General features: G+C 30.9%; 7 protein-coding genes across 9 annotated transcripts in view; 4 read left to right on the forward strand and 3 right to left on the reverse strand.

The window, feature by feature from the left end:
• Window positions 1–96: 96 nt before the first annotated feature.
• Window positions 97–7890, reverse strand: LOC131668255 (probable E3 ubiquitin-protein ligase HERC4). The gene is made up of 18 exons (XM_058942282.1): window positions 7720–7890; window positions 7026–7117; window positions 6713–6905; window positions 6533–6643; window positions 6052–6450; window positions 5782–5933; window positions 5594–5710; window positions 5254–5517; window positions 5056–5183; window positions 4801–4969; window positions 4429–4725; window positions 4192–4374; window positions 4030–4116; window positions 3785–3970; window positions 3396–3706; window positions 3148–3297; window positions 2739–3078; window positions 97–2654 (listed from the first exon to the last, which is right to left on the reverse strand). Exons 2-18 carry the CDS (start codon window positions 7026–7028, stop codon window positions 2502–2504), a joined length of 3243 nt encoding a protein of 1080 aa, XP_058798265.1. The 5' UTR covers window positions 7029–7117; window positions 7720–7890; the 3' UTR covers window positions 97–2501.
• Window positions 7891–8414: 524 nt separating this feature from the next.
• Window positions 8415–10379, reverse strand: LOC131668281 (microsomal glutathione S-transferase 1-like). The gene is made up of 2 exons (XM_058942331.1): window positions 10187–10379; window positions 8415–9979 (listed from the first exon to the last, which is right to left on the reverse strand). Exons 1-2 carry the CDS (start codon window positions 10310–10312, stop codon window positions 9650–9652), a joined length of 456 nt encoding a protein of 151 aa, XP_058798314.1. The 5' UTR covers window positions 10313–10379; the 3' UTR covers window positions 8415–9649.
• Window positions 10380–11556: 1177 nt separating this feature from the next.
• Window positions 11557–14524, forward strand: LOC131668324 (deoxyribodipyrimidine photo-lyase). Of its 2 annotated transcripts, XM_058942398.1 has the most exons (8): window positions 11557–11883; window positions 11955–12054; window positions 12125–12204; window positions 12276–12402; window positions 12478–12806; window positions 12874–13424; window positions 13516–13757; window positions 13848–14524. In XM_058942398.1, the coding sequence occupies exons 3-8, from the start codon at window positions 12133–12135 to the stop codon at window positions 14039–14041; spliced, it is 1515 nt and encodes a 504-aa protein (XP_058798381.1). In that variant the 5' UTR covers window positions 11557–11883; window positions 11955–12054; window positions 12125–12132; the 3' UTR covers window positions 14042–14524. The 2 variants fall into 2 exon arrangements, with proteins under 2 accessions (XP_058798381.1, XP_058798380.1); XM_058942397.1 differs by having other exon boundaries at window positions 11557–12054.
• A 32-nt stretch (window positions 14525–14556) lies between these two features.
• The window catches only part of LOC131668322 (uncharacterized), a 38644-nt gene continuing 27865 nt past the window's right edge, over window positions 14557–25335 (reverse strand). Inside the window, exons 6-9 of the mRNA XM_058942392.1 lie at window positions 23589–23794; window positions 23284–23483; window positions 14959–15203; window positions 14557–14889 (exon numbers count right to left, since the gene is read on the reverse strand). Of these exons, the coding sequence (XP_058798375.1) occupies window positions 14557–14889; window positions 14959–15203; window positions 23284–23483; window positions 23589–23794 (984 nt within the window). The remainder of the gene's footprint in view (window positions 14890–14958; window positions 15204–23283; window positions 23484–23588; window positions 23795–25335) is intronic.
• LOC131668327 (uncharacterized) lies at window positions 15601–17462 on the forward strand. Its single transcript, XM_058942402.1, has 2 exons — window positions 15601–15902; window positions 16240–17462. The coding sequence occupies exons 1-2, from the start codon at window positions 15767–15769 to the stop codon at window positions 16740–16742; spliced, it is 639 nt and encodes a 212-aa protein (XP_058798385.1). The 5' UTR covers window positions 15601–15766; the 3' UTR covers window positions 16743–17462.
• On the forward strand, window positions 18369–20606 carry LOC131668326 (uncharacterized). Of its 2 annotated transcripts, XM_058942401.1 has the most exons (3): window positions 18369–18912; window positions 18985–19422; window positions 19853–20606. In XM_058942401.1, the coding sequence occupies exons 2-3, from the start codon at window positions 19146–19148 to the stop codon at window positions 20239–20241; spliced, it is 666 nt and encodes a 221-aa protein (XP_058798384.1). In that variant the 5' UTR covers window positions 18369–18912; window positions 18985–19145; the 3' UTR covers window positions 20242–20606. The 2 variants fall into 2 exon arrangements, with proteins under 2 accessions (XP_058798384.1, XP_058798383.1); XM_058942400.1 differs by having other exon boundaries at window positions 18369–19422.
• Window positions 20885–23254, forward strand: LOC131668325 (uncharacterized). The gene is made up of 4 exons (XM_058942399.1): window positions 20885–21064; window positions 21144–21210; window positions 21283–21620; window positions 21699–23254. Exons 1-4 carry the CDS (start codon window positions 21031–21033, stop codon window positions 21959–21961), a joined length of 702 nt encoding a protein of 233 aa, XP_058798382.1. The 5' UTR covers window positions 20885–21030; the 3' UTR covers window positions 21962–23254.

Consider the following 25335-nt stretch of genomic DNA (forward strand, 5'->3'; position numbering starts at 1 on the left):
TTTATTATTTCCTTCCTTCGGCTTCAACTCCATCCATCTTATCTTCTCCTCTTCATTTTTATGTACAAAATGTATCACAAAACGCAACATCATACATAGAAATCTCTTCCACATTTTTTCTTCGACGGTTACGTATTATTAACATTTGATAGCCAGCAGTGTCTACGTAACAATTTGCTTAACAATTAGTAGTATTAGCGATCATTTTTTATAAAAAAAAGCACGATATTTTTTCTTTTTACATTATTAAACAGTTTCTTTGCATTATTCATTATTAGCATTTATTATTTTTTTTTCATTTTATTTGGTTAACTGCAACGTTATCGAAAGCTTTTAATAAATATATATATTCATCATATATTATTGAAGAGAACCCGTTGGATTATTTTAACCCATCAAGTCCTAAATGGACGATTTCTTCTACTGTTTTCAATAGATTTTCTGAATGTGAAATCGGTCTTCAACAAATTCAGGAGAGGACGTAAAATTTTCTGAACTTTAGATCTACGTTGTCAGAATTTTGAAAAAAATGCATATTAACATATTTATTTATTTAACAAAAAATGCAAATTATGAGTGATAAAAATTTTTAAATCCTTGTTTTCGAATTGAATTTCAATATATAGATCTTTATGAATAGCCCATAAAAGGCGTTCTCGAATCTTAGACTTTAAGTTATAGGGGTAGGTTTTTTGAAATTCAACATGGCGGCATCCAATATGGCGGTTCAAAGAAGGAAATTTGTTGCTACTTTTTGTACTTTTTCGAAAAACAATATTTTTTAACCAATGTTCATCAAACTTCGTGTATAGGGGTTTTTTGGTAGCTAATTACGAATGTATTATCAGATTTTGAATATTCAAGATGGCGGCCGAAAACCCACAAATTTTCTTAGTTTTTATAGAAATCGGTACCTACAGGTCTTTTAAATCACTGATTAACAATTTGTAGTCAAATTTTCAAAACTTTACATATCTAATACATAGCTAATACATAGCTAATAAAAGGATAGAAAACTTTAAATATAAAGTTACAATTTTACAATTTTCTAACTTAAGAAAAAGTATATATAGGGGTGTTTTGGGCTTATATCATGTATACACTAACAGTTTTTAAAGTTTCGAAATGTCAGTTAAAAAATATAGTCAAAAGCTAGATTCATCAATATTTTCAAGCTTTTAAGTACCAAAATCAAAAACTGACTAAAAATTCACTCCATATTGGATTCGCCATCTTGAATTTTTAAAATCTGATTGTAAATTCATAATCAGCGACCCAAAAAACCCCTGTACACTAATTTGCATAAAAATCTGACATTTTTCGACATTTTCAGCCGCCATATTGGATCCGCCATCTTGAATTTTAAAAATCTTATTGTAAATTCGTAATCAGTGACCCAAAAAACCCCTATACGCGAAGTTTGATGAATATTGGTAAAAAAATATTGTTTTCCGAAAAAGAATGAAAAGTAGCATAAAATTTCCTTCATTGAACCGCCATATTGGATGGCGTCATGTTGAATTTCAAAAAACCTACCCCTATAACTCAATATAAAGAGTGTGATATATAAGAATAAGTCCAGGATTCGAGGACGCCTTTATGGGCTAATCATAAAGATCTACATTGACATTCAACTGGAAAACAAGGATTTAAAAATTTTTATCACTCAAAATATTGCATTTTTTGATAAATAAACAATTATAAATGTGTTAATATGTATTTTTTTCAAAATTCTGACAACGTAGATCGAAAATTCAGACAATTTTACGTCGGAAACGTCACCTCCTGATTTTTTTGAAGACCGATTTCACATTCAGAAAATCAATTGAAAACAGTAGAAAAAAAATCGTCCATTTGGGATTTAATGGGTTAAATCCGTTTTTAAAAAGGACAAAAACATGCAACTTTGCGAAAAACAATGCCAAGATTATATAATGAAATTTTATAGGAACCTTTGAACATTGATTAGGCCATAAAAAATATATACGGTAATGTATTCTACGATTGTCCCTTTTTCAAATTATATATTGTCAAAATTAAAATTGAGAAAAAGATGGAATTTGAAATAAACGTATAAAATAATAGTGCTTCCATTGCACTAAACGCGTTAAGCTTTCGTATACTAAAAAATATTCACTTCCGAATAATAGATTCATTTTTAAGTTCCCACTGTATGATAATCATGAACAGTGTCTTAAAAATAGATAATATATTTTTTATCATTATAGCCTTTTTTTAACAAAATTCAAAATCTGTTCCCTTTCATGGAGAAAAGAGAAATGTAGCTGAACACATAGTGTTTGACTTTTTACATATATTATTCTATTTCCAAGATTTGATCCACAAACCGTTAAAACCTGATTCTTTAACAGAAAAGGAGTTTTTGGTTCGCTATTCTATTTTTTCTCTTTTAATAAAAGATCAACTAGTTATTATCTGTAATAAAATATCGATATAAATTGTACTCTATAAACACACCTGTTTCAAAACAAGTTTTTATTTTAAACTAATGAAAATCCCTGAGTTTGCTGGATCGCTTGTAAAAGTTTGTATTGAAGTCTCTCTTTTGTTTGATACCTTGGCAAGTCTAAAAGGTTGAAACATGTGTGTGCTACTGGCAAGAAACGTTCATCTGTCATTGGTTGTATGGTTATCTGAACAAAGAATAAAATAAACAAGTCAAATTTTATAAAGGGTAGTAATAAAACACTGAATAAGAAAGATTCTAACAGCATTACCTTAACTGCTTTCATGCCTTGTAGAGGAACTCTATCACTACCAGTCAAGTACAATAAAAATTTCTTTTTTTGTTCAGGTGACAGTTCGTGAAAAACTTGCCAAAAAAGAATGATTGTAGGATCATCCTTTGTATAGCCTTCTTTATAACATGCATTTTTTTCGAATTCTTCCCAATCATATTCTTCATTACCAATTACAAGTGACATTAGCTCATCGCTATGAAATAGTTCTAAAACTCTACCTCCACACACTTTATGAAATCCTTTATAAAAAGCCTTAAAATGTGAATTTACAGATTTATTCAAAATGTAATCGACGTACAAATCGACAAATTGATTCCTAAAAAAGAAAATTTACTTTCAATTGTGAGTAATCGATTAGAAAGTCATATTTGAAATAACAACTAACTTGTTATGTATTGTCACGGGAGTTTTACTACCGTTTCGAATAAGTTCATAAACTTTCTTTTCACCAAACACTTCTTTGGTAACTTCAAAATTCAAAGAAAAAACAGCCTCTAAATCAGATTCTTCATAATCTAATAGGCTCTGCAAACTCCTGAAAATATGCACATATTTACCATATCTTTGTTAAAATATGCAACAATATACATATGTTGTTAACATTACTGCAACATTTCTTCATAGTAAACGTACCTAGCAAGAACTGGTGATAAGTCTTTGAGATCTGCAAGACTGACTGGCTCTTTCAGTAATTTTTTATATAATGCCAACGGGAATGGCAATTCAATAATAATGAAATTGTAAATGGCAAGACCACACAATAAACCAATGAGAAAATACATAACTTCATCTTCAAATGAATCCTCACTGAACCAAATAGCTCTTGTTTCTTCATATTCTTTAAACATGCCGTACTTTGGATCTAAAATTTCTTTCAATAGAAGCATAAAAAATTCCTTTTTAACTCCTCCGGCATCCTCTGCTTCTTCTCCGTAGAATTTTACCTGCAGATTTATCGAAAAAAGATATTAAACAATTGCTGTTAAGTAGTATTTTTACTTATTGGAAGAAAATGTACATACTCGCAATGGTTTTTTGAGATCATCAGACGAATATTCTGATAGTTCTCTCAAGGTATCTGCAACTATGTTTTCTCTTGAAACGTTGAGAGTTACAAATTGAGGATGTTCTGTATTAATAGGATGAAATGCACTGAAAAACATATTAGTCAAAGTTCTGCTAGCTGCTACATTCATTGCTACTTGCATCTGAAAAAATTAATAAATGTTACACAATAAACTTCGATTTATAAAATCCCAATATTTACTTGTAATGCTTGACTTGTCTCCAAAAGTATTGTTTTGGCTTCTGCATCAAATAGAAATGGGTAATTGCAGAAGAATATTTTGTGACCCTGAAAAATGAGTAGTGAATTTACAAAATAATAAATACAAAATTTTACATAGTAAATTTTTCTTAGCAAACTTACACCTTGTTTATCGTTATCGGAAAGCCAACGACAATAATCTCCTCTTACATCTGTTAATTCACTTAATTCATGAATGTAAAATACATTATGAGGAACTTTTTTCCCTTCTACAGAATTATTTAATTCATTCAGAAATTTCAAAAAGTCTAATACAGATGCAAGAGCCATATTCCATGAAACAACCTAAAAAAATATTTTTCATTGTAATGCAATAGTCAGTAAAATAACTATTGTTACCTTTGTTTCTTTAACGTTTGGTTGCTTGATGTAATCTATTACAACTGCTCTAAATATTCTTACAAGTCTTTCAAAATAGAGTGTTGGAGAGTTGGTCCACCAGATTTCAAGAACTTTTTTAGCTTCTTGCTTCAAGTTTAATACAACTAAAGAAAATGGTTTATGTAATGTATTAGAATTATCAGGATTAGCAAATCCATGATACAAAGGCAATATCAAATAAATCCTAAGACACTCTATATCTGGTGGTGACTTTGTTAAAGAAGGTAATAGGGATTCAACAATACAAGTGAGTATCTGAAAATATTATCACTTCGATAATATAATTTCAATCACACAGAATAGATAAAAGTTTAAAAAAATTCATTTTACCAATTCACTTATAGTTTCGTTTATAATTTCAGATATCATTCCAAAACAACGTGCAGCAAATTCTAAATCCACACCATGTTGTCGAGATGAGCAATTATAATGTTTTTCATAAGCAGACAAAAATGAAGCATTTATACAAGCTTGACTCCTAAATACGGTTTCTATGTACCTATAATATATATATACATATATATATATATATATATGTATTTATCAATGATAAATTTGCATTTTTAATTGAAAAATGTTATTTACATCATTAAATCGTGATCAACTGAGGCACTTTGTGGAAGTCTTTGACAAGTAATAAGTTGTTCTTCATTGATAGTTAAAATTTGTGTTGTAGGTAAATAAATACGACAGTCGTCTGGTTCTATGTTATCCTAGAAATTAAAATTGTATTAACGATATCTATATATTACGATATCAATGCAAAGAAGATAATGTCCATACCTCTTTTGGAACTACAGTGGCAAAGCAATGATCTCCGCCACTAAAAATATGTTTGACTACACAGTCTTCAGAAACTGGACTTATAGATTCGGTTTCCATAGAAGATAAACCATTTTTTGATGTCCATGGTCCAAGAACAATTTGAGGAGTAGAAGCACTTCGGGCTGTTCGACTCCCAAGTTGTCCAGATCCACCTAAACCCCAAGCATAGACTTTTCCTCGAGATGGTACCAGAGCAAGTGTGTGTCTCTTTCCACAAGATATCTAAACAAACTCACTCATTATATATTAGTAACAATTTGATTTCACAGTATATTATGTATATCTGTTTTCATTTTACCTGAGTCACTACACTGCCCATGAGTTCAATTATTTGTCTAGGTAAAATTTCATTACCATTAACACCATGACCAAGTTGACCATACATTCCAGCACCACAAGTAAAAACTCCACCATCCTTAAAACAGAAAAAAATTTTGTATGATAAAAGTATGATAAAAGTTTATAAAAATATCATAAGTCATATACCATAGTCATAAAAACGGAAAATTCTTCTCCACATGATACATATTTTACTTTTGTATTTCTAAGAGTTTTCAGAAGACATGGAATGTATCTATCACTCATATCGTTCATACCTAATTGGCCAAAAGTATTTTTACCCCAGCCATATACAGCCCCTGTAATATAAATTTTAGATTTTTATCTCTGATATAATTGTCAACATAGTAGGATATGCCAAACAGAATTGTGAAATATCAAACAAAATATACTCATACTATAGAAACTTAATCTAACCTGATTTTGTAACAATAATGCTATGATAACCTCCACAAGCAATAAAAGCAATAGGTATTCCAAACAAACTTGAAATAAGTTTAGGTTTTGTTTCCATTTTTATATCCTGACCAAGTCCCAACTGTCCATCACTATTTGATCCCCAAGTATACAGTTCACCATTGTTCGTAAGAGCTAAAGTGTGGTTTTGACCACATGCAATTTGAACAATGACACTTGTACCCAATGCTTTAACTAATGTTGGCATTTGTACAATTGTTAATGGAGTTCCAAGTCCCAATTGACCATCAGCATTGTTACCCCAACAAAATAGTTGTCCCCAGTTATTCACTGCTACTGAATGGGATGCACCACAAGCTGCTTGTTTAAATACAAATGCATCTAATCCTGGTATCATCTCTAATAATAAAATATAAAATAACATAATAAATATAACTTTTTAGAAAAATAAAACTATTAAATTAAATATTTATATTCTTACGTAATCTTTTAGTTGGTTTATCATGGCCCAACTGTCCACAATCATTGTTACCACATGAAAAAACTTGTCCATCTTCAGTAATAAGAACTGTATGATTAGCTCCACAAGCAACTAAAAAATAAAATGTTAATTTATAAAAGCTTACATTGTTCTGTAACAAAATTAGAAAATAGTTTGTACTTTGTTCAATTTCAGTTGCTTTTTGAAAATCAACTTCTCTGGGTAATAAAATATTTTCATCTTCAATCCCCCCTAATCCTAATTCTCCATGCTTTGTATTACCCCAACAATACATGTTTTTATCATCAGGTTTCAATTTGGCTGCAAGTTTTATAATTTCTAAGCCGAAGCAGCGCCTTTTATGTCTAGAACCCTAAAAAGTAATGGATTTGAAAGTGGTAGTAATTTTGTTGATTAAATATTTATCTAAATAATTGTATAATTTAAAACAGTGCTTAATTTCAACACATTCTTTCACATATGTAATTCTAACCATTTTAATTCATTTTGTTCAGTGAAGATAAAAGAAAAGTTCGCATTAATTGTGGAAGCTCTATTTTTGTACATAGCTAGTGACGATTCATCCTATAAATAAGAAATTTCAAATCTGGAGAGCTGCTGTACAATAATTAGAAATGGTATGCTTCTTCATTTCAAAAATCTTCTTTGCTTTTGAATAAAATTTGATTAGTGAAGCTCAATGAAAATATACATGCTATAAAAATTTCAAAAATTTTGAAAAATTCACTTAGGATTATTTTTAATTCCAAAGATTGATTGCATCAGGTACTTATCAGATATTTATGAATACAACCAAAGCATATTATATGAAGTTGTAATAATTAAAAGGACCAAAAATATTATAGAAATTTTCAAAAGATACATACCTACAATTTATTTACGTATATTTTATTGTGAAGAACAATGTGAGTTTAAGTACAAACCACATACAAACCACAAAACGGAAACCGAGGTTAGGAATATTTTTCTTGAGCTTTTAAGATTATCACATGTTACGCCCAAAAATGCTTAGCATATCATTAAATTGTGTGAAGCAAATTTTATAAAACTCAAAAGATATGAGTATCATATCCGTGTAACACAGAAAAAAAGTTATTTAAAAATTTTTAAAAAATACACATTTTCGTTATTTCTAACTTTCAGTTTCAAGACATTACGATACTTACATTATAAAAGTCTAGTAATTCTTTACAAACTGCACACCCATAATTTAAAATTATAAAGCCAGAATTGAATATGATGAATGAAGTAATCACAAAAACAAAAACATATAGCCAAACGAAAGATAACAAAGAATAAAAACGGAGATAATCCTGGGAAAGTTTAAAAGCAGACGATTGTTTGTCATTCTAGATGAGTTGTACCTAACCTAGAAAGTAGCTTTAAACTTTGAGCTTGTCAGGGACGTATCGATTTTAATATCGCCGTTTTGGTATGCATGTATTTAATATATATTTTTTAATTTTTAATAAAATATGATGAAGAACCAATAAAAAATATTTTGATTTGATCGCGGCATTGAAATAAAAATTTACAAGTACTGTTGTAAAAAGTGTATTTAATAATAAGTATTGTGCAAATTTTTTATTTTCATCGATGAATCAACAACGAATCTGCATATAGGATTTTAATTTTTAATGGTCCGACCGAGAATTGGTAGTAATATTTAAAGATATGAAATTAAGAACCGGTCAATGACAAAAAAGTGAAGAATTTCTAAGTTGATATACGCGAACAAGGTTTTTATCTAGTATGAAAGAAGTACCTACATAAATTTTGATTATTAACATAAATAACATAATATTATAACGTAATTTTTAATATAACAACCGTGTAGAATTATGGAATAACGTTATTGTATTGATCACTATATAAGTGTAGACACGGTTATAGTTTATATACTCTTAAAAGTATATTTATGTAACATTTTTGCGCGAATCCGCAAAAATACATTAATTGTAGCTGTAGAAAATATTATTATTTCAATCATTTAAATGCAAGAGGACAAGATCAGGAAAAAATAATTAACATAAATAAATTATATTCATACACTTATTCTTTACGTCTATTAAAAATTTTAGTTAGTATATCGACTTTCTTTTTAGTTATAATAACTTTTATAGAGTAAGCCAATTATATAAATATTCAACGTAACGATAATCGGGCCATGCTTGTCTCGCGTATTTGGTTTAAAGTTTGAACAAAAAAAACGATACATTTCCACTTCACCTTATTAAGATGCGCTAATAATAAAATTTTAATGATATACCTACTAAACATTATATAATATAATTAACAATGTAATATAAAGAAGCGATCAAAACTAAGTTTTAAACTATTATACAATCTACATATTAATCAGTGTTCAAAATATATAACTGTGACGCTAAATATAATTTACCAAAGCAATTAATGATCATAGTTATACAATACAGTTAGAAATAAAAACTGTTATTTTTTTTCAAACATAATACACGAAGAAAATAACAATTTCACAGCATTGTCCAAATACAGCGGTATGAGATGGTTATTAATGACGCATTCGCTTAACAAAGAAATCTTGCAAAGTCATGATGGCCTGCATATTTTCTTGATGCGCTTTCAGAACGGCAGATAGAGTTCTATTTGATATTACGAATATTTCAAATATATTATAGCCATTATTCAGGCGTTTTATTATTTTGGCATTAATAATAATGCCAGAGTTATATTATATCGCCTGTTTTTCAGCAGCTGAAATTACAAAGTTCGAACGGACCCGTAAATACGAATTTCGGCGCGAGGAAATTATCGTTAAAAAATAAAAATCTTACAAATAATTAAATTTGATCAGTTAAAGCATTGCCTTTTCAATGAAAAAATAATCTATTAATTCGTACACTATAAATAAGGTAAGTGAAGCAAATTTGTGGCGGCACATTGCTAGAAATATAAAGCTAATTTTTGAGTAGGCGAAATGAATGAATACTAAACAACTATTCAAATTAATCTTTAATAAAGGTTCATGTCGTTATAATTAGAACGAAAAGTTAACGCTAGAAATTGATTTGTATATTTGTACGAAGAAATAAGTAGGGTAAGGTGGCAAAAAGGGAGTCAAGTGTAGTGAAGCAGAGTGAGATAAGCCTGGTATACGGTGATAGCGTATCCGACAGCGTAAGCTACAACGCGAGCAGGCTGGGGCATGGGGATCACGGCGTAGACGATGGTGTGGACTATGCGGCTGATTCCGAAGGCGCGTATGAGGTTGATGGCGAGCGCCGGAGGCGGCGAAGTGGTCAAGAACACGCTCGTACAGATAAACCAGGGTACAATGTTTTCCAAGTCGTTGAGGAAAGCTCGCCGAGGCCGCTCCACGTCCGGATCGTCGAACGCCACCTTGGCGCTTTTACCTATGAACGCGCAGTCCTCCGGAGTCATGAATATCTGCACACATGCCAACATCGATTTTTTATTCATATCCTTCGATTTCCTAGTTTCTTATACGCGTTGTATACCGCAATGCTATACCAACGCGCACGTCGATATAGCATTACGTTTCGTGCCAGTGCTTGCAAAATTTATGCACGAACGTCATGCTTTTATTACACGCGCGACGCGCGTTCAAGGAGAGAAATGCCTAAAACAACAGACCTTCTTGCGAAACCGTTGTCGACCAATAAGTGGCATCATGCACATCATTTTAACTGACATTGCAGCCGACCACCAGGCGAAGTGCCGAAAAACTTGATTATTTTGTATTGCCAGAAAGTTTGCCATTTTGCCCTATAGTTTACTTTTTATCAACGAATTTATCCAATCTAAGATTCCGAGCGATCTTGTTCAGTGAGATGTTTAAGACAAACTGATCGAAACACCGGGAGAAAATATTCGCTTACGTACAGCAGCCATACACCTTATATAATCTATATTGCTGGCCACTTCTAGAAGCATCAATGTCGATGTTTTTTGTAGAATTACTTTATATTTGCATATGCTCAAATACAAAGTTAAATTTTATTTCACTTTTTTTATTCATAAAGCAATTTCATTATAATAGTGTAGATAACAATTTTGAGAATCAAAATCTAATTTTCAACCAAATTTTTTAAATAAATCTCATAAATGACGACTTTAAATCAACAAGAAGTATCTTTTTTATCTTCAATGTAAATTAAAAATCATATTTTCGCTGTATGCGAAATGTTTTTAATGTTTGATATAAGCAGTATACTATTTGAGAAAATTGTAGTTGTAAGGGAATATTAGATGATGTGCGTTTTCCTTGATGAGGACTATTTGATTATACAATAATCTTAACGAAAAACAAATATTAAATAATAGCGTACATCACTCTATGAGTTTTGACTTGTTAATCTATGACTGCATTCGGAATAAAACAAGTTGTCAATTCTATTTTTTTTAAATCTTCTAACAAATGTCACGTGAAAAAATATTTTCGAATTGCATAATAATAGTTTATTATAATAATATACTTGACTAGTTTTCCGTATTAGACGCACAGACTAATTAATTGTCTTGAAACCATTAATACAACTCAAAGATCTACATGTACTTAATTATAATATAAGAAATGTATCGAATCGTTTTAATACGACAATTAGATGCCAATTTTTTTGGAATGGCAATTAAAATCTTGCTTCGTATCAGTCGTACAAAAATATCTATAATTTGATATAGAATATTATGTACGAGTATAAGGATTGTATCCTCATTTGCAATATTTGCGCACAAGTGAAGCGAGCTTCCGTATGATATGTCGTGAATCGTATGACGTATAAAAATATCGCTTCAAGTTCTATTTTCCCATTTTAGACAAGCCACTCAAATGTGCACGCGCTCTTACGCGATCGGCTATCAAACCGGAGTATATTATAGCATACAAATTTGGCTATACGTAAAAACTATTAATTGTCCTTCCACATCCTTAAAAGATTCATTAATCGAAAAACTTATTGAATTAGAATTATGTACGGTAAACTTTTCTTTCAATAATTTTATGATGACTCAATTTTTTAGCATCACGAGTTTTAGTTTCCGATCCAGTTATATTCTCTTCCGCCAATGCAATGCGCGGCGCTGGAGCGCCGAGCGCCGAATGTCGAGCGCTCTCGCAAACTTTGCATGGTTTTGCTTTTTATTTCGTAAATTGTTTACTGTATGATTTAGTCTTTGTTATTACATCAATCTATTTATGTATATATGAGTGAATTTAAATACAAACAAAAAATTTAATAAAGATGTGTATCAATCTCCAAATGCGTACTATAGATTACATTCATATATACCGTGACCGTACAACTAATATAAAAATTATTATTAACCTACAAGTATTGTTTTAATAAGCTTACAGCTGCTAAATATAATATTTAATTGTTATTTTTTTATTTTTCTTTCATAGTGATCAAAACTGATTAAAAACTTAATTATTTCTTATCAGTTATGTTCTTTGAAAATTTAGCAAAAGCAAATTTGTTCATTTAATCACTATACAGAATTTTGTAAGTTTGTATTTGGTTAATAATATGACATTAAGATAATGTTATGCATTTTTTTACTGTTACATTACAGCATCAAATATGGCTGAACCGTCTTTGAAGAAATTGAAAACTGTTGATCTAGTGGAACAAATAAATGAGCAGAGAAAAAGTGTAAAATTATCACTATTAACCAACTTATTAGCAGCAGAACTATCTGTAATTAGATATTGTTTTATTTGCAGACTGCAGAAAATATCTTAAAATTTAATTTTAATAAAAAGAGAGTAAGAGTTTTGACAGATTTAGATGAAGTAGCAGTAAAGTCTAAGGGAATTGTTTATTGGATGTTTAGAGATGCCAGAGTCCAAGGTATTAATAATAAATAGTTTTGTAATATTTAATGTTTTATAAATTAATTTATATTAATTACCAATTATTTTCTAGACAATTGGGCACTTCTTTTTGCTCAAAAAACTGCATTGAAAAATAAAGTACCTCTTCATGTATGTTTTTGTATACTGCCCAAATTTCTTGATGCTACATTGCGCCATTATAAATTTTTACTAGAAGCTTTAAAAGAAGTGGACAAAGATTGTCAAGCATTGAATATTAATTTTCATCTTTTGCATGGAGAACCAAATAATGTGATTGTTGATTTTGTAAAAAAATATAAAATGGGAGCATTAGTAGCAGATTTTTTCCCATTAAGGCTACCTTTACATTGGGTTGATGATATAAAAAAACAACTTCCAATAGATGTACCGTTTTGTCAAGTGCGTATTGTGAAATTATATTTTACAAATTGATACATTTTTTCAAGTTTATCATTTATGGATATAGGTTGATGCACATAATATTGTTCCCTGTTGGATTGCATCTGATAAATTGGAATATGCAGCACGTACTATTAGGAATAAGATAAATTCAAAACTTAAAGAATTTCTTACTGAGTACCCTCCTGTAATAAAACATCCATATGTATCAGATCAAAAGTTTCCGCAAAATAAATGGGATACTGCATTAGATGCTATATTAGTTGATAGAACTGTTGATAAAATTAGTTGGGCTAAGCCAGGATATAAAGGAGGCATTGCTGAACTTGACAGTTTCATAAAAAAACGTCTTCATATATATAATGAAAAAAGAAATAATCCAGTTGTTGATGCATTGAGTAATTTATCTCCATGGTTTCATTTTGGAATGATTTCTGTACAAAGGTGTATTTTGGAGGTAGCTAAGTTCAAAACTCAATTTAAAGATTCAGTTGAAGCTTTCATGGAGGAGGCAATTATTCGTAGAGAATTAAGTGATAATTTTTGTTTTTACAATCAAAATTACGATAGTCTGGAGGGAGCTTATGACTGGGCCAAAGAGACACTAAATCAGCATCGGTAAGATATGTGACATTAATTTAAGTTTTGTTTTTCAATACAAATTGAATAAACTTTAAAACCCATATGATTTATCAATTGTTTTATGTAGAAAGGATAAAAGAGAATATATATATACGCTTGAAGAATTTGAAAAAGGATTAACGCATGATGATTTATGGAATTCTGCTCAAATCCAATTAATAAATGAAGGAAAAATACATGGTTTTCTTAGAATGTATTGGGCTAAAAAAATTCTTGAGTGGACTCCAACACCACAGGATGCTCTCAAATGGTCTATCTACTTAAATGATAAGTATAGTATGGATGGGCGAGATCCAAATGGATATGTTGGTATGTTGTTTTTTTAAAGAATTTTTAAATATATTAGTTAATATAAAAAAAAGGATTAAAAATTATCCATGTTTAACTTTAAAACTACAGGTTGCATGTGGTCCATTTGTGGAATCCATGATCAAGGCTGGAGAGAAAGAGAAGTTTTTGGCAAAATTCGTTATATGAATTATAAAGGTTGCGAGAGAAAATTTGATGTAAGAGCGTTTGTAAACAAATATGGAGGAAAGGTTCACACAAAGAATGAAAAATTGTTCAAAGTTGATAAAAAGAAGAAAAAGTGATCTAAAGTAAATACAGATAGTTTATTGAAATTATATTCTTTCTATTACAAATAATAACAGTATTACTAGACAAAGGAGCATAATTATTAATTATTTTAAGACAAGAGTCAAACATAAAAAAACTTAGCTTTGAGATTTTAAACTTTTGAATCAGCCGTCCATATTGTATCATATAATGTAAGGTTCGCAAAGTATATGCACGAGGAAATAAAGTTATTGCGTTTCTTCTTACTGTTTTTTATAAATAAAGGAATAAGATTTCTATTTGTGAAAATACAATTAGCTAGTCAAGGACCATTTCTAATATATTTTCTGTAAAAATTTTGAAATATAAGCTATCTATAACTTTTTACGTCCTACTTGTATTTATAGAAACTTTAAAACAATCAATAAATTATAGATTCAATTGATTTGCATTTGCTTCTTAGTATTAAATGATATTCATCAATAATCACGGTTTTAGATATTTGTTTCCTATCACTCTATTCACATAAAATTTACATTTTTCATACAATCTATGCATACGCACTTATGGCTGACGTATGGTTTTTTCGGGAATAATATTCTTCATCTACTGGTAATAATTTGAGCGTATGAGGCACTGTTTGATGAGATATAAGAGATTGCTTGGCTGCGTGAAGTCCCAATAAAATACTGTTTGATTCCTTCCATCCTCTTAGAATGCCAGCTATTATCCCTGCAGCTAAACAATCGCCACAACCACTAACATTTGCAATATCTTTATTAACACTCACGGGAGAATATAAACGAGAATGGACTTTGTCATTTTCAATCACGGTATTATCTTTGTTCAGAAAAGGTTCATCTCCCGAAGAATTTCTCGTTACCTATTAATCATTTTAATTATTAAAATTATTCAATAAGTTTTGAACGAAAAAAAATAAATGAATTCATACTAGTACGCCTTTCGGGCCCATGGTAGCAATCACAACTGGTATCCACTCAATTAATTTCTCCGATATGCTTTTTATCGTGTCGATATCTACATCAGATTCTTCAGACGGCACTGATATACTAAAATATTTCGCTATCAGCAAAAGCTCATTGATATTAGGAGATACGAATTTTAAAGTTTTCTGCCATGCCGCTCCATTTTGAAATATTTTAAGCACTTTTGGAAGATCTGTAGTTTCATACCAAACTGAAAAATAAAAGAAAACCATGTAAGTGCTTGATCGACATGCGAAGACAATGTATCAGATATGCTTATTCATAAATACTTTAATATTAAACAGTAGTAAATGAATAAATAAACTTTAGTGTTTTTATTTTCAAAATACTATTTCGTTGAATTTTCAAGTGTAACGACAATTTTATAAAATAACTGTCAAAACACGTATCAATTAATTTTTTATAATATATACATTTACATTTTTAAATCAGCAGATTATCGTTACTTATGTAACACTTATAAGATTAATTTGATTTTCGCGCTATATGCATTTGTATCTCCACCTATTATAGCATCATTCCTTTCGACTGAATCCTCATTCCTCAGCATACGAAAATTTACACCATACAGATACACCATCTCTCCTCTATACTATAGTTCTATAGTTAGTGATTTCCGTTAAAGTTTACACAGTTGGGTGTATCAGTATCAGTATTTGTTATTATTTTATAGGTATTGTTGTCTTTTGTGTCCAAAAAGATAATTTATTCTAATTTTAACAATTCCTAAGAAAGTGTTAATACAATTACGTTATGGGGAAATCACTCACGGGGAAAACTGCCGTTATATTAGCGGCTATAGCTGCTTTATTTGTGGTGATTGCATTTACCACACCCAACTGGCTTGAGACTGATGGTAAATTGGAGACGCCTAAATTCTTGAAAATTGGTATGTATAAGTTTCTTTATTTGAAGATGTGCCATTAATTACTTTTTGTTTATTTACTCAAAAATAATTTTAATATACTATAAAAATTAATATATTGATAAATGTATACTTTATTGTAAAATCAAGCATTAAATATCTAATTATGAAAGATATTTTGTTGATCTAATATTGTGGAACAAGTCATATTCGTATCATAAAGATTTAGAGCATAAAAATTGTAGTTCAATCTATTAAACTATAGGTTATAATATGGATAATAAGCCATTTCACAGCTCATCTATGCATAAGAATGTCACATTTTTAAGAGGAAATTTTTAATTGAATATTTTATTTTCAGGATTGTGGCAAGTGTGCTTCAATGGTTTTCAAGATATTCGTCACTTGTATGACACAAGATTCTATGGTTGTTGGTGGGTTTTTGAAGAAGAATACTATATCATTCATGATATCTTATTACCCGATTTCTTTGTGGCTACGCAGTTTTTCTTTACTTTATGTTTTACACTACTTCTTATTGGTAGCTTTTTAACAGCATTGTACACTTGTTGCTCTCGTCATCACGATAAGTATCAGTTGTTATTATGGGCAACTGGTGCCAATCTCACTTTGGCAGCTGTTTGTGGAATTATTGCAGTGATAATATTTGGTGTTAAAGGAGATAGCAGAGACTGGATGCCTAATTGGGAGCACAACGACTTAAGTTGGTCATTTGCTTTAGCTGTAGTGGGAAGTTTTACATTACTAGCTTCTGGAACCTTATTCCTAGTGGAAGCCCGTAGATTTAGAAAGAAGATTGAACGAATATTGTATGATGAACAGAAAGCTCATTCTGAAATTTAGACATTTTATATTATAATTTATTTTTACAGCTAAACAACGATTCCATGTTTAAACGTACAAATATAACAAACAATATAACTTGTAATAATTGACATAGCAATGGAAAATTTTAATTGTATACAGCTACAACAAAGAAAGCGAATTTGTTAGATACAGCAATCTCATATAAATAAGATTCAGATCTATTCTATAAAAATGTAGTTTGTTCACACAAAGTATTATTCATGAATTTTCAAAGGTTTATTAAAATTTTAAATAATATATTTTTAAAAATTGTAAAGAATCTAGAGTTTAATCATATCATTATCAACTAATACAAGTTAACAATTGTATGTCCATTTTGAAACACTTTATTAATTACAATTAAGACCAATCAAGATCAACTGTGAGATTATTTGCATGTAATAGCTTATTAATTTACTTGTGTTATTCATGCAAAGTGACTTTTAATGAAAAATAATCCGTCCAAAATATTATAGTCTAAGCTAGTATTAGAAAAGTGACTGCGAACAATTGTAAATATACATGTACATGAATCATCAAGAGATGAATTCATCAAGATTATGAATTAAGTGCCTTTGAAATTAAAAAAAATGAATTTATATGAAAGTTCAACCATTTTAATAAAATCGTTATTAAATGCTTTAAAAAAGACTGGTTTATTTTGAAAGCCTCAGCATTGCTTCAGTAAAAAATAAACATGCAGTAGTAATGTGACTCGCGACGCGTAATTAAACAGAAATATAAAGATTACAATTTGATATATTTCTGCACAACAAATTGAGAGCAATTATACATGCTGTCGCTTTCACACGCTACAGTTGGAAGGCGATGTATAGAAAAAATCATGGTCAAAACATTGAATCACCTCTCGGTAGCGGCGACCTTCAAACGTGAAGCACGAAGAGCAAACTCACGCTCTCTTTTTCTATTTCTCCCGGGCTGTTTTTTTGTGTTCTTTTTACTTTGACGACATGTAAAGCGATCGGTAAATTCTCATCGTTACACCTTTTTGTTTTTTGTCTTTGTATCAAAACTTCCGTTAATAGATGGAATCTTGAGATGTTTCGTAATACTGTAACTGTGCATCAATATAATTACCAATTTGATTTTTACAATTGACATTTTATTTTTGATATTTTTATCGACCTATAATTCCTATGCATATAAGCGGACATGGGTTATTGTCAGATGTGTACCACGGCGAAAAAGTACTTAAATGATTTATTACAGTACCAATAATGGTAATATAGACTTATGTGTTTTATCATTGTTCACATCCTGCGCAATAACGGAACACCCTGATAAACATACAATTAGTTTTTACTCCTCAACATCTGTTGTCCGACGTCTCATGGGGGCTTTCTAAGTAAATGATTATTTCTATTAAAATTATTAAATATTTGTGATATTACGCATATTTAAGCCGTACATTTTTATATGGTAAATAAATATGATTGAAAATAAAGCACTTAGTACAATTGTACAGCATTGACATGTATATATATGTAAAGAAGATGTAAAAGAATGTAAATTGACTGTGGAACGTAAGTGCGTTATGAATAGTCAAAATACAGTACATGCGTAAGTGGTTGCGGCATCAAAAATCGAAAGTGGAATATCTCAGCATGCATGTACGCGAGTTGAATAAGTAGTAATCTAGATCTCAGAGCGCGTCATTGACGTAGTACAATGGTAGTTGTATGTTTTCAAGATATGCATACGTATACAAACGAATGTAGCACAAACGTATTCGTAAGGTGTGCACTCGCCACGACATGCTGTATGTGTGGATAAGTGAGCACTTAAAGCTGTCTTTCCACCGAGATTACAGTTTGAAGATTGTTATAATGAAGTTCAAGCTTTTGAAAATTCAAAATATTAGATTTTTTTACAATTACTGTCTCCATTCACGGTGGACGAATTTCAAGAAAGGTGTCATTGTTTAAGCATATTAGCCTCACAACTTAATGAAACAGATGAAGTGAGTGATTGGACGTACAGCATAATCGTACGTGTGCCTCTAGTAGCAGTGGCAAAGGATTAGGTTAGGAATTGAGTAACAACGCCCGTGAAGCGCTCGCAACATGAGAATCAAAGGGGCCTGAATCGTGAATCGCGCGTAGCGCGGGAGAGAGCGAGGCAGGCGCGAGGCGAGGCGAGCCAGGCAGTGAGTATGCAACGGAGGCCGAGCCAAGCGAGCGAGCTCTTGGGTGTGGTTCACGTGGGATCTTTTTCTTAGATGCGCGGTCGATGAGTTCGTCTAGCATTTGACACTCGTAGCCTGACGTGCTTTACAGTAACACTTGTCCACAAGTGCGCAAGTGTTTGAACGACAAGAGTTATTGATTGAAAAATTGATAACAATCAGAGTAGCGTCAGTGACGCCATCCACTCAGCAAGATGAAGAGCAGAAGCTTATCCGGAAACGTCGGCATCGGCACCTTCATGGTCGGCTTTATCTGTATTATCGTAGGTTTTAGTACTGCCAGCTGGCTCACCAGCGATCCTCGCATCGTTAATGCAAAAATGGACCAACTTGGCCTTTGGAGGCACTGCTTTAGATCTCTACCGAATCCAGCTGAAGCTGATGCGCCCAGGCGCTTCTTCGTCGGCTGCAGATGGGTTTACGATCCATTCACCACTGGATACTCTGAAATACGAGGCTACCTTCTACCACGTAAGTATTTTGCTTTATTTTTTATTCATATTACGATTTTCACTGCACTTGCAGTCTCACATTCACGTATCCCGGTTGCATTGTTTACTAGCATTCATACTGACATTTTTAGTTTCCAAATATTCTTAAAATTTTACCGATTTTCATGACAAAATATCTTGTCGCACAGTTTTAATCATTTTAATAATTGTACCTTGTATGTGTAAAATCATTGCATAACTATTTTCTAAAGCATTGTTACATTTGTTTGATTAAGTCATTTTTAAGTCATTCAAAGTAAAGTTTCCAGATCTAAAAAATAAACATTACAGGGTTTTTTTGAATGCTTGAAAGTGAGAATAGAGAAACATCCAATACAACTGTCATAAAAGAGCTTTTGTTCCAACAGGCTGCAATATTTGACTTAAATTTCCTGTTTATTATTTTTCAGCTTTTATGGTGACCACACAATTTTTCTTCACTCTCTGCTTTTTGTCATTCCTCATAAGTTTAGGCCTGATTGTACTCTACTCAACATGTTGGGATCAAGAGCATAAGAATTACATCAACTTGATTACAGCAATTGGATCTCTTTTATTATTTGGAAGTATTTGTGGGTGTATTGCTGTTATTGTATTTGCATTATTTGGTAATACAGATGGTTGGATGCCTGGCCATTCTAATAACTTTTTTGGGTATTCTTTTATAATATCTGTCATTGGAAGTATCATAGGCTTAATAGCTAGTGCACTATTCTTTATTGAAGCAAATATTCAAAAGGAAAAACGGAAAGATTTCAAAGAATCTCAAACGAAATTTTCGCTTGAAGCACGTGCCTAAAAAACTAGATTGCTGCCTATTACCATTGCCTACTTAATAGGTCATTCATAAAATTACCATATACAAAAAAATTGTAAGACTTTGTCAACTATGATAACTATTTCACCAATCCGTCCACTTTGCGTAATAATTAAGAGTATTATTAAGATAAGATATAATGAAAAGAATGACGAGCTTTTAAAGCAAACTTTTCAAAACAGTGTATATTTTAAATATACAACTGTAGATTTAATCATAAACTCTAATTATCCGTCCATGGTTATTAGTACAAAATGTTTATATTATATTTAAGTAATCAATGATTTATTGCTTGTAAGTATTATTTTAATATTGTTGTATAAACTTTTTTATGAATAAAGCTTTCTTCTGATTATCAAATAATTATTTCAAACCAATTATTTCAAAATTGTAACGTCTAATCATATTACTATTATGGTGGTTATCATTAACAATAATTTGTTAATATAAACGAATAGTTTTTGAAAGTCGAGGAGAGTAATTAATCTAGATATGCGTAAAAATTATCAATTAATTCAGACAGTAGTCGCCCTCTTTCGTCTGTTAGTCAAAACAAACCATGAATGTGAAAAGTGGACTGACACACTGAACAGAACAGAACAGACTGACTAAGTTGAACGCTGAATGCATGGCATGAGATGAGGCGTGGCTGAGGAGTTTGTTTGATGACTACTCTCAAATATAAGGCATAAACAACCGTAAAAAATAGTTTAATTTAAAATCCGTACTTTAGTACGGATTGATAAGAATTAAATACAAATATTAAAAAAAATGGGTCAAAACGGTGATTACCCAAGAGCATCCAGTAAGTATAAAAGCATCTAGTTACTTTATAAAGTCATTGAAACTTAACCTGAACTACTAATAACAACAATTAAACTTAGATGCTGTTGTCTTTGGAGGAATTATTACTTATGCAGGAGGTGTGCTCTTGCTCATGGCATTTTCAAGGTATGTTCAATCATGTTAAAGTTTCGATATATGAGCAATTGAACACTCTATTCATGTAATTTTTGCTTGCAGTCCTTACTGGATACAATCATATGTAGAAACATTCAGTACTTTTAAAAACATGGGTTTATGGGAATATTGCTTTGAAAATTTCCGTTATCCATATTATCAGTTTGATAAATTATTTAATGGCTGCCATCACATATTTTCTGAGGAATATTATGTTATTCGAGAGTGGCTACTGCCAGGATGGCTCATGGTTGTCCAGACATTTGTCACACTTAGCTTCTTATTATCATTTGCTGGTCAAATAGTTCTAGTATTAATTTTGATCAGATTCCCTTTAAAATTTGTCTTGGAAAATGAATGGCTTCTATCAAGTATTGTTTGTGTTTGTAATGGTATTACTGGTAAGTCTTTTAGCATAGAATTGCAAGCTTTAAAAATCTTAATCTTAGAGTGTTGAGAAATTTTTATTTATTTTCTAGGTGCATTACTATTTCTTGCGGTTTCTATTTTTGGAGGTCAATGTTGGAGGAGAGATTGGATGATGTATCCAAACTTTAATCACCTGTCATGGTCATATGGATTATGTGTAATATCTTTCATGTTTCATGGAGTTGGCGCTTTCTTCCTGTATTTGGATGCTCGATCAAATTACAGAAGACGTAGAGAATCTCGGAATTTGGTTATGCAAATGCAGCCAAATCCTCAAACTCACCATGGGTTACAGCGAGCAAATTACATTTAAGATAAATTGACTAAGAAGTTCTGATGAATCTTTTTACTATAAGAGTAGTAATAAGGTATGTTGTCTTACAAAGTCAACATAATCAAGTACAAGTATTACTTGTTCCGTCCATTTTCATACTAAGAATTTATTAGATTAAAATATGTGTCCTTTGTTTAATACACAAGTAGGGTTGAAAATTTAAACAATGGAATTTTCACTAATATATATTAAGACTTGAGATATAATTTTATATATTTAAAATATTGTAATCTGTCCATTATAACTCAATTTCATACATTCACGATTTTATATCTTATGTGATAAAAGACTAAGAATTTTATGGACATACATTTGTGGTTTCAAGACGAAATGTCTTTTATATTTTATAAATAAGCAACTCATAGGTAGTATTTTTACCATGCGTGTATTGATTAATATTTTAAGTGCCTTTACAATGTTGTAAAATATAAATAACACAATGCTTGTCCAAAATGTGCATGTTTAATATATTTGATTTCTGTATTATTTCTTTTCAATAATACAAAGTGAAAAATGACTGCCTATGAGAAAATCAGACTACTTTATACAAATTATTGCAACGATAAATTTTGAAATATTTAATTTGTTAAGTTAACCACGCTATTGTATAAGCTCCATAGCAAGAGACTTGTTTGAAGCATGTTGGAACGTACGTATTTTATCGAGTAGTATTAGCGCAATGAGCTTAAGGACGTTACCCTCTTTTATTAAATGAAAACTAGGAATATCAAAGTTTTCAATGTTTTCATTTTACAGTAATTTTTTTGACTTGTTATAATACAAAATACTCAGAAATTCGAAGTTGAAAATGCTATATTTAATATGCGCTTTTAAGGCTTGATAACACGAAGAAAAACTATGATAAAAATAACACACATGAATAAGTTTGGGTACATTAATAGAAAAAACATTAATGGAATAATACTACAAAATTTGAGCATATCTTATAATAACTTTGATACAAATATTATTTAGAAGCGACTCGCGGAGAGATTATGTTTATTCTAATTCAGTACTTTTATGATACAATATGACTTTTCATATTATAGCATTTTTTAATTAATAAAGCAAGCAGCATTGAGTTTATTTTCAAGCAAGCATACGTCGTCATAATGTTTTTTATTTTATGAAAATTTAACTTTATATCGACAAAGTATGATGATTCAGGGTAACGTCCTTAAAACTATGATTATTATTTACTATACATGTCAGGAAATTCCGCTGATTTTATAAGAAAAAGTATTTTAACTGTGGAAAGAAATTAAAAATATGAGAAGAAAATATGCTTGTACGTTACTTACTCGGTATCCTATGTTGTATTGATACATTGATAACGTAAGCCATGGCATCCAAGGGTGCATTTCCGTCCATTACTATGAGTGATGATTGCTTCAAAGTGTCTTCATGGCTTTGGAGGTATTGTTTATCAATTTTAAAAAATGCATCCATTTCACCAATTCCAAAGCAACAATTTCCGTTTGTATCAACGATAGCCGTGTACCTGAAATTTATTGTTTAAATGAAAAATTAAATTTATCCAATTCAGCATTATTAAGATTTTTATGAATTGTTCGCGGTGAAAAAAATAAGTTGTAACAATACTAACCGAGCGGTACCCATATCAGACAAAGTACGAATAGTTGATGCAGCGTTTCCGAGACTATCGATTACGGCTTGTCCATACTCATCATTGCCGATCACACTCAAAAGTTTCGTATCACTTATTCCAAGATTCATAAGGCCGACCGCTAAGTTTCGACCAACCCCACCGTAACTTTGATGACTCTCGCCCCTATAGGTGCTGCCATTCATCTGTAATCATTAACGAGGATTGTTTTAAGATATAAATATATTTAGGATTTATTTGAAGGAATTGGATGAAAAATGCAGTCTAATAATACTAATTCAAGTCATATACTTCAATAAATTAAATAAGAAGGTCTACTCGTTTATTCATAGGGTATTTATTTCGTTTGAATTTATGCAGTTCGAGGTCTAATGTGATCCTTTTTATTAATTTTCTGTTTATAGGAATAAAATTTAATAATGTCGTCCGCACTTTTCTAACTTCATTGAGTAATGAAATAATAAATAATAGAAATAAACTTGAATAGTGCTCTTATATCGAGTTTAAATTTTTTATTGGTACTCTTACTTTCGTCCGTACATAAAACGGACAATAAACGTAAATAACATTGAGCCTGGATAATTTATCAAGAAAGTCAATTTACTTGAGAGAAAATAGCTATAAGAGTATTGAAAGAGACAGTAAGTTTCGGTTGAATTTATTGAACTTTTCGACAGCGCACACAGGTATAAACTACTTTACGAATTTGAACACCGGCAGCAATGACTCGTAAATCGTGAAAGTCGCAACGGAGCGAGCAGGGTATAACCGACAATGTTCTCACAGGGCATTGATTTTTCATCCATCATGAATTTTTATTGCGTCATTTCTCTCGGCACGTAAAATCTCTCGGCAGAGCAGTTGAAAACGTGAGGAGAAGAAGTAAGGACAGTTGGGAAAAATGAAATAAAAGCTTCGCAAACGAGAGAGGGAATCAGAGTGGCATTGGGAGCTTATTCCGACGGGCCATTTCCGGCAACGAAGTGCACGACTTTAAGCTTGCGGTGACTCGTGAAAAATTCCAGAAGACAAATATATATACATAAATATCGGTCGAGCAGCACCAGTTTGTTCATATATTATTTTTGTATCGAACGCTTCCCGTCGCAAAATTTATCGCGGTAATTTTTGGCTCCCGATACGTACATTTCTCATTTATTATACGTTGAAGCGCCTATTAGTTTCCGATAAAGCGGGGCATATGCCTTTTTGATTTATTCACGCAAAGAAAGATCGCTTTTGCGTGAAATTACAGCGTCTTAGGATATTTCTTTAAATTTGCATCTGTTGATGTTTTGCGTACATGGCTATATTTAAAAAGAAATGTTTATCAGAAAATATTTTTAGTTCGACTCGACAACAAATTAACTGTAAGAATTATTATCAGTTAGCATAATATAAATATAAGCAGTTTTCGGTATTCCCGCGGATCTGGGCTAAATCTAAGTTTATCTAATACGTGGTCAATATTAATTGCAAATATGTTGTGTTTCCATATTACTAGCAACAACTTTTGTATAACGAATACGACTCAAGTTATTGAAATAATTCAAGATGATATACAGGCTTTCACGAGGTCTACCCAATTACGAGAAAAAACAACAAATAAAAAAGCTCTTTTCGGAATTAAGTAAATATTGTAACTTTTAAGTACTTCTGAACTTGCATTGATTTGAAACATTTATCGCATAAAGTTAGTCGATTCGAAAAAGACATATTAAAATAC

This window comes from Phymastichus coffea, unplaced genomic scaffold (genome assembly GCF_024137745.1).
Source record: "Phymastichus coffea isolate CEN01 unplaced genomic scaffold, Cenicafe_Pcof_1.1 PCOF00076, whole genome shotgun sequence".
NCBI classification, from domain to species: domain Eukaryota; kingdom Metazoa; phylum Arthropoda; class Insecta; order Hymenoptera; family Eulophidae; genus Phymastichus; species Phymastichus coffea.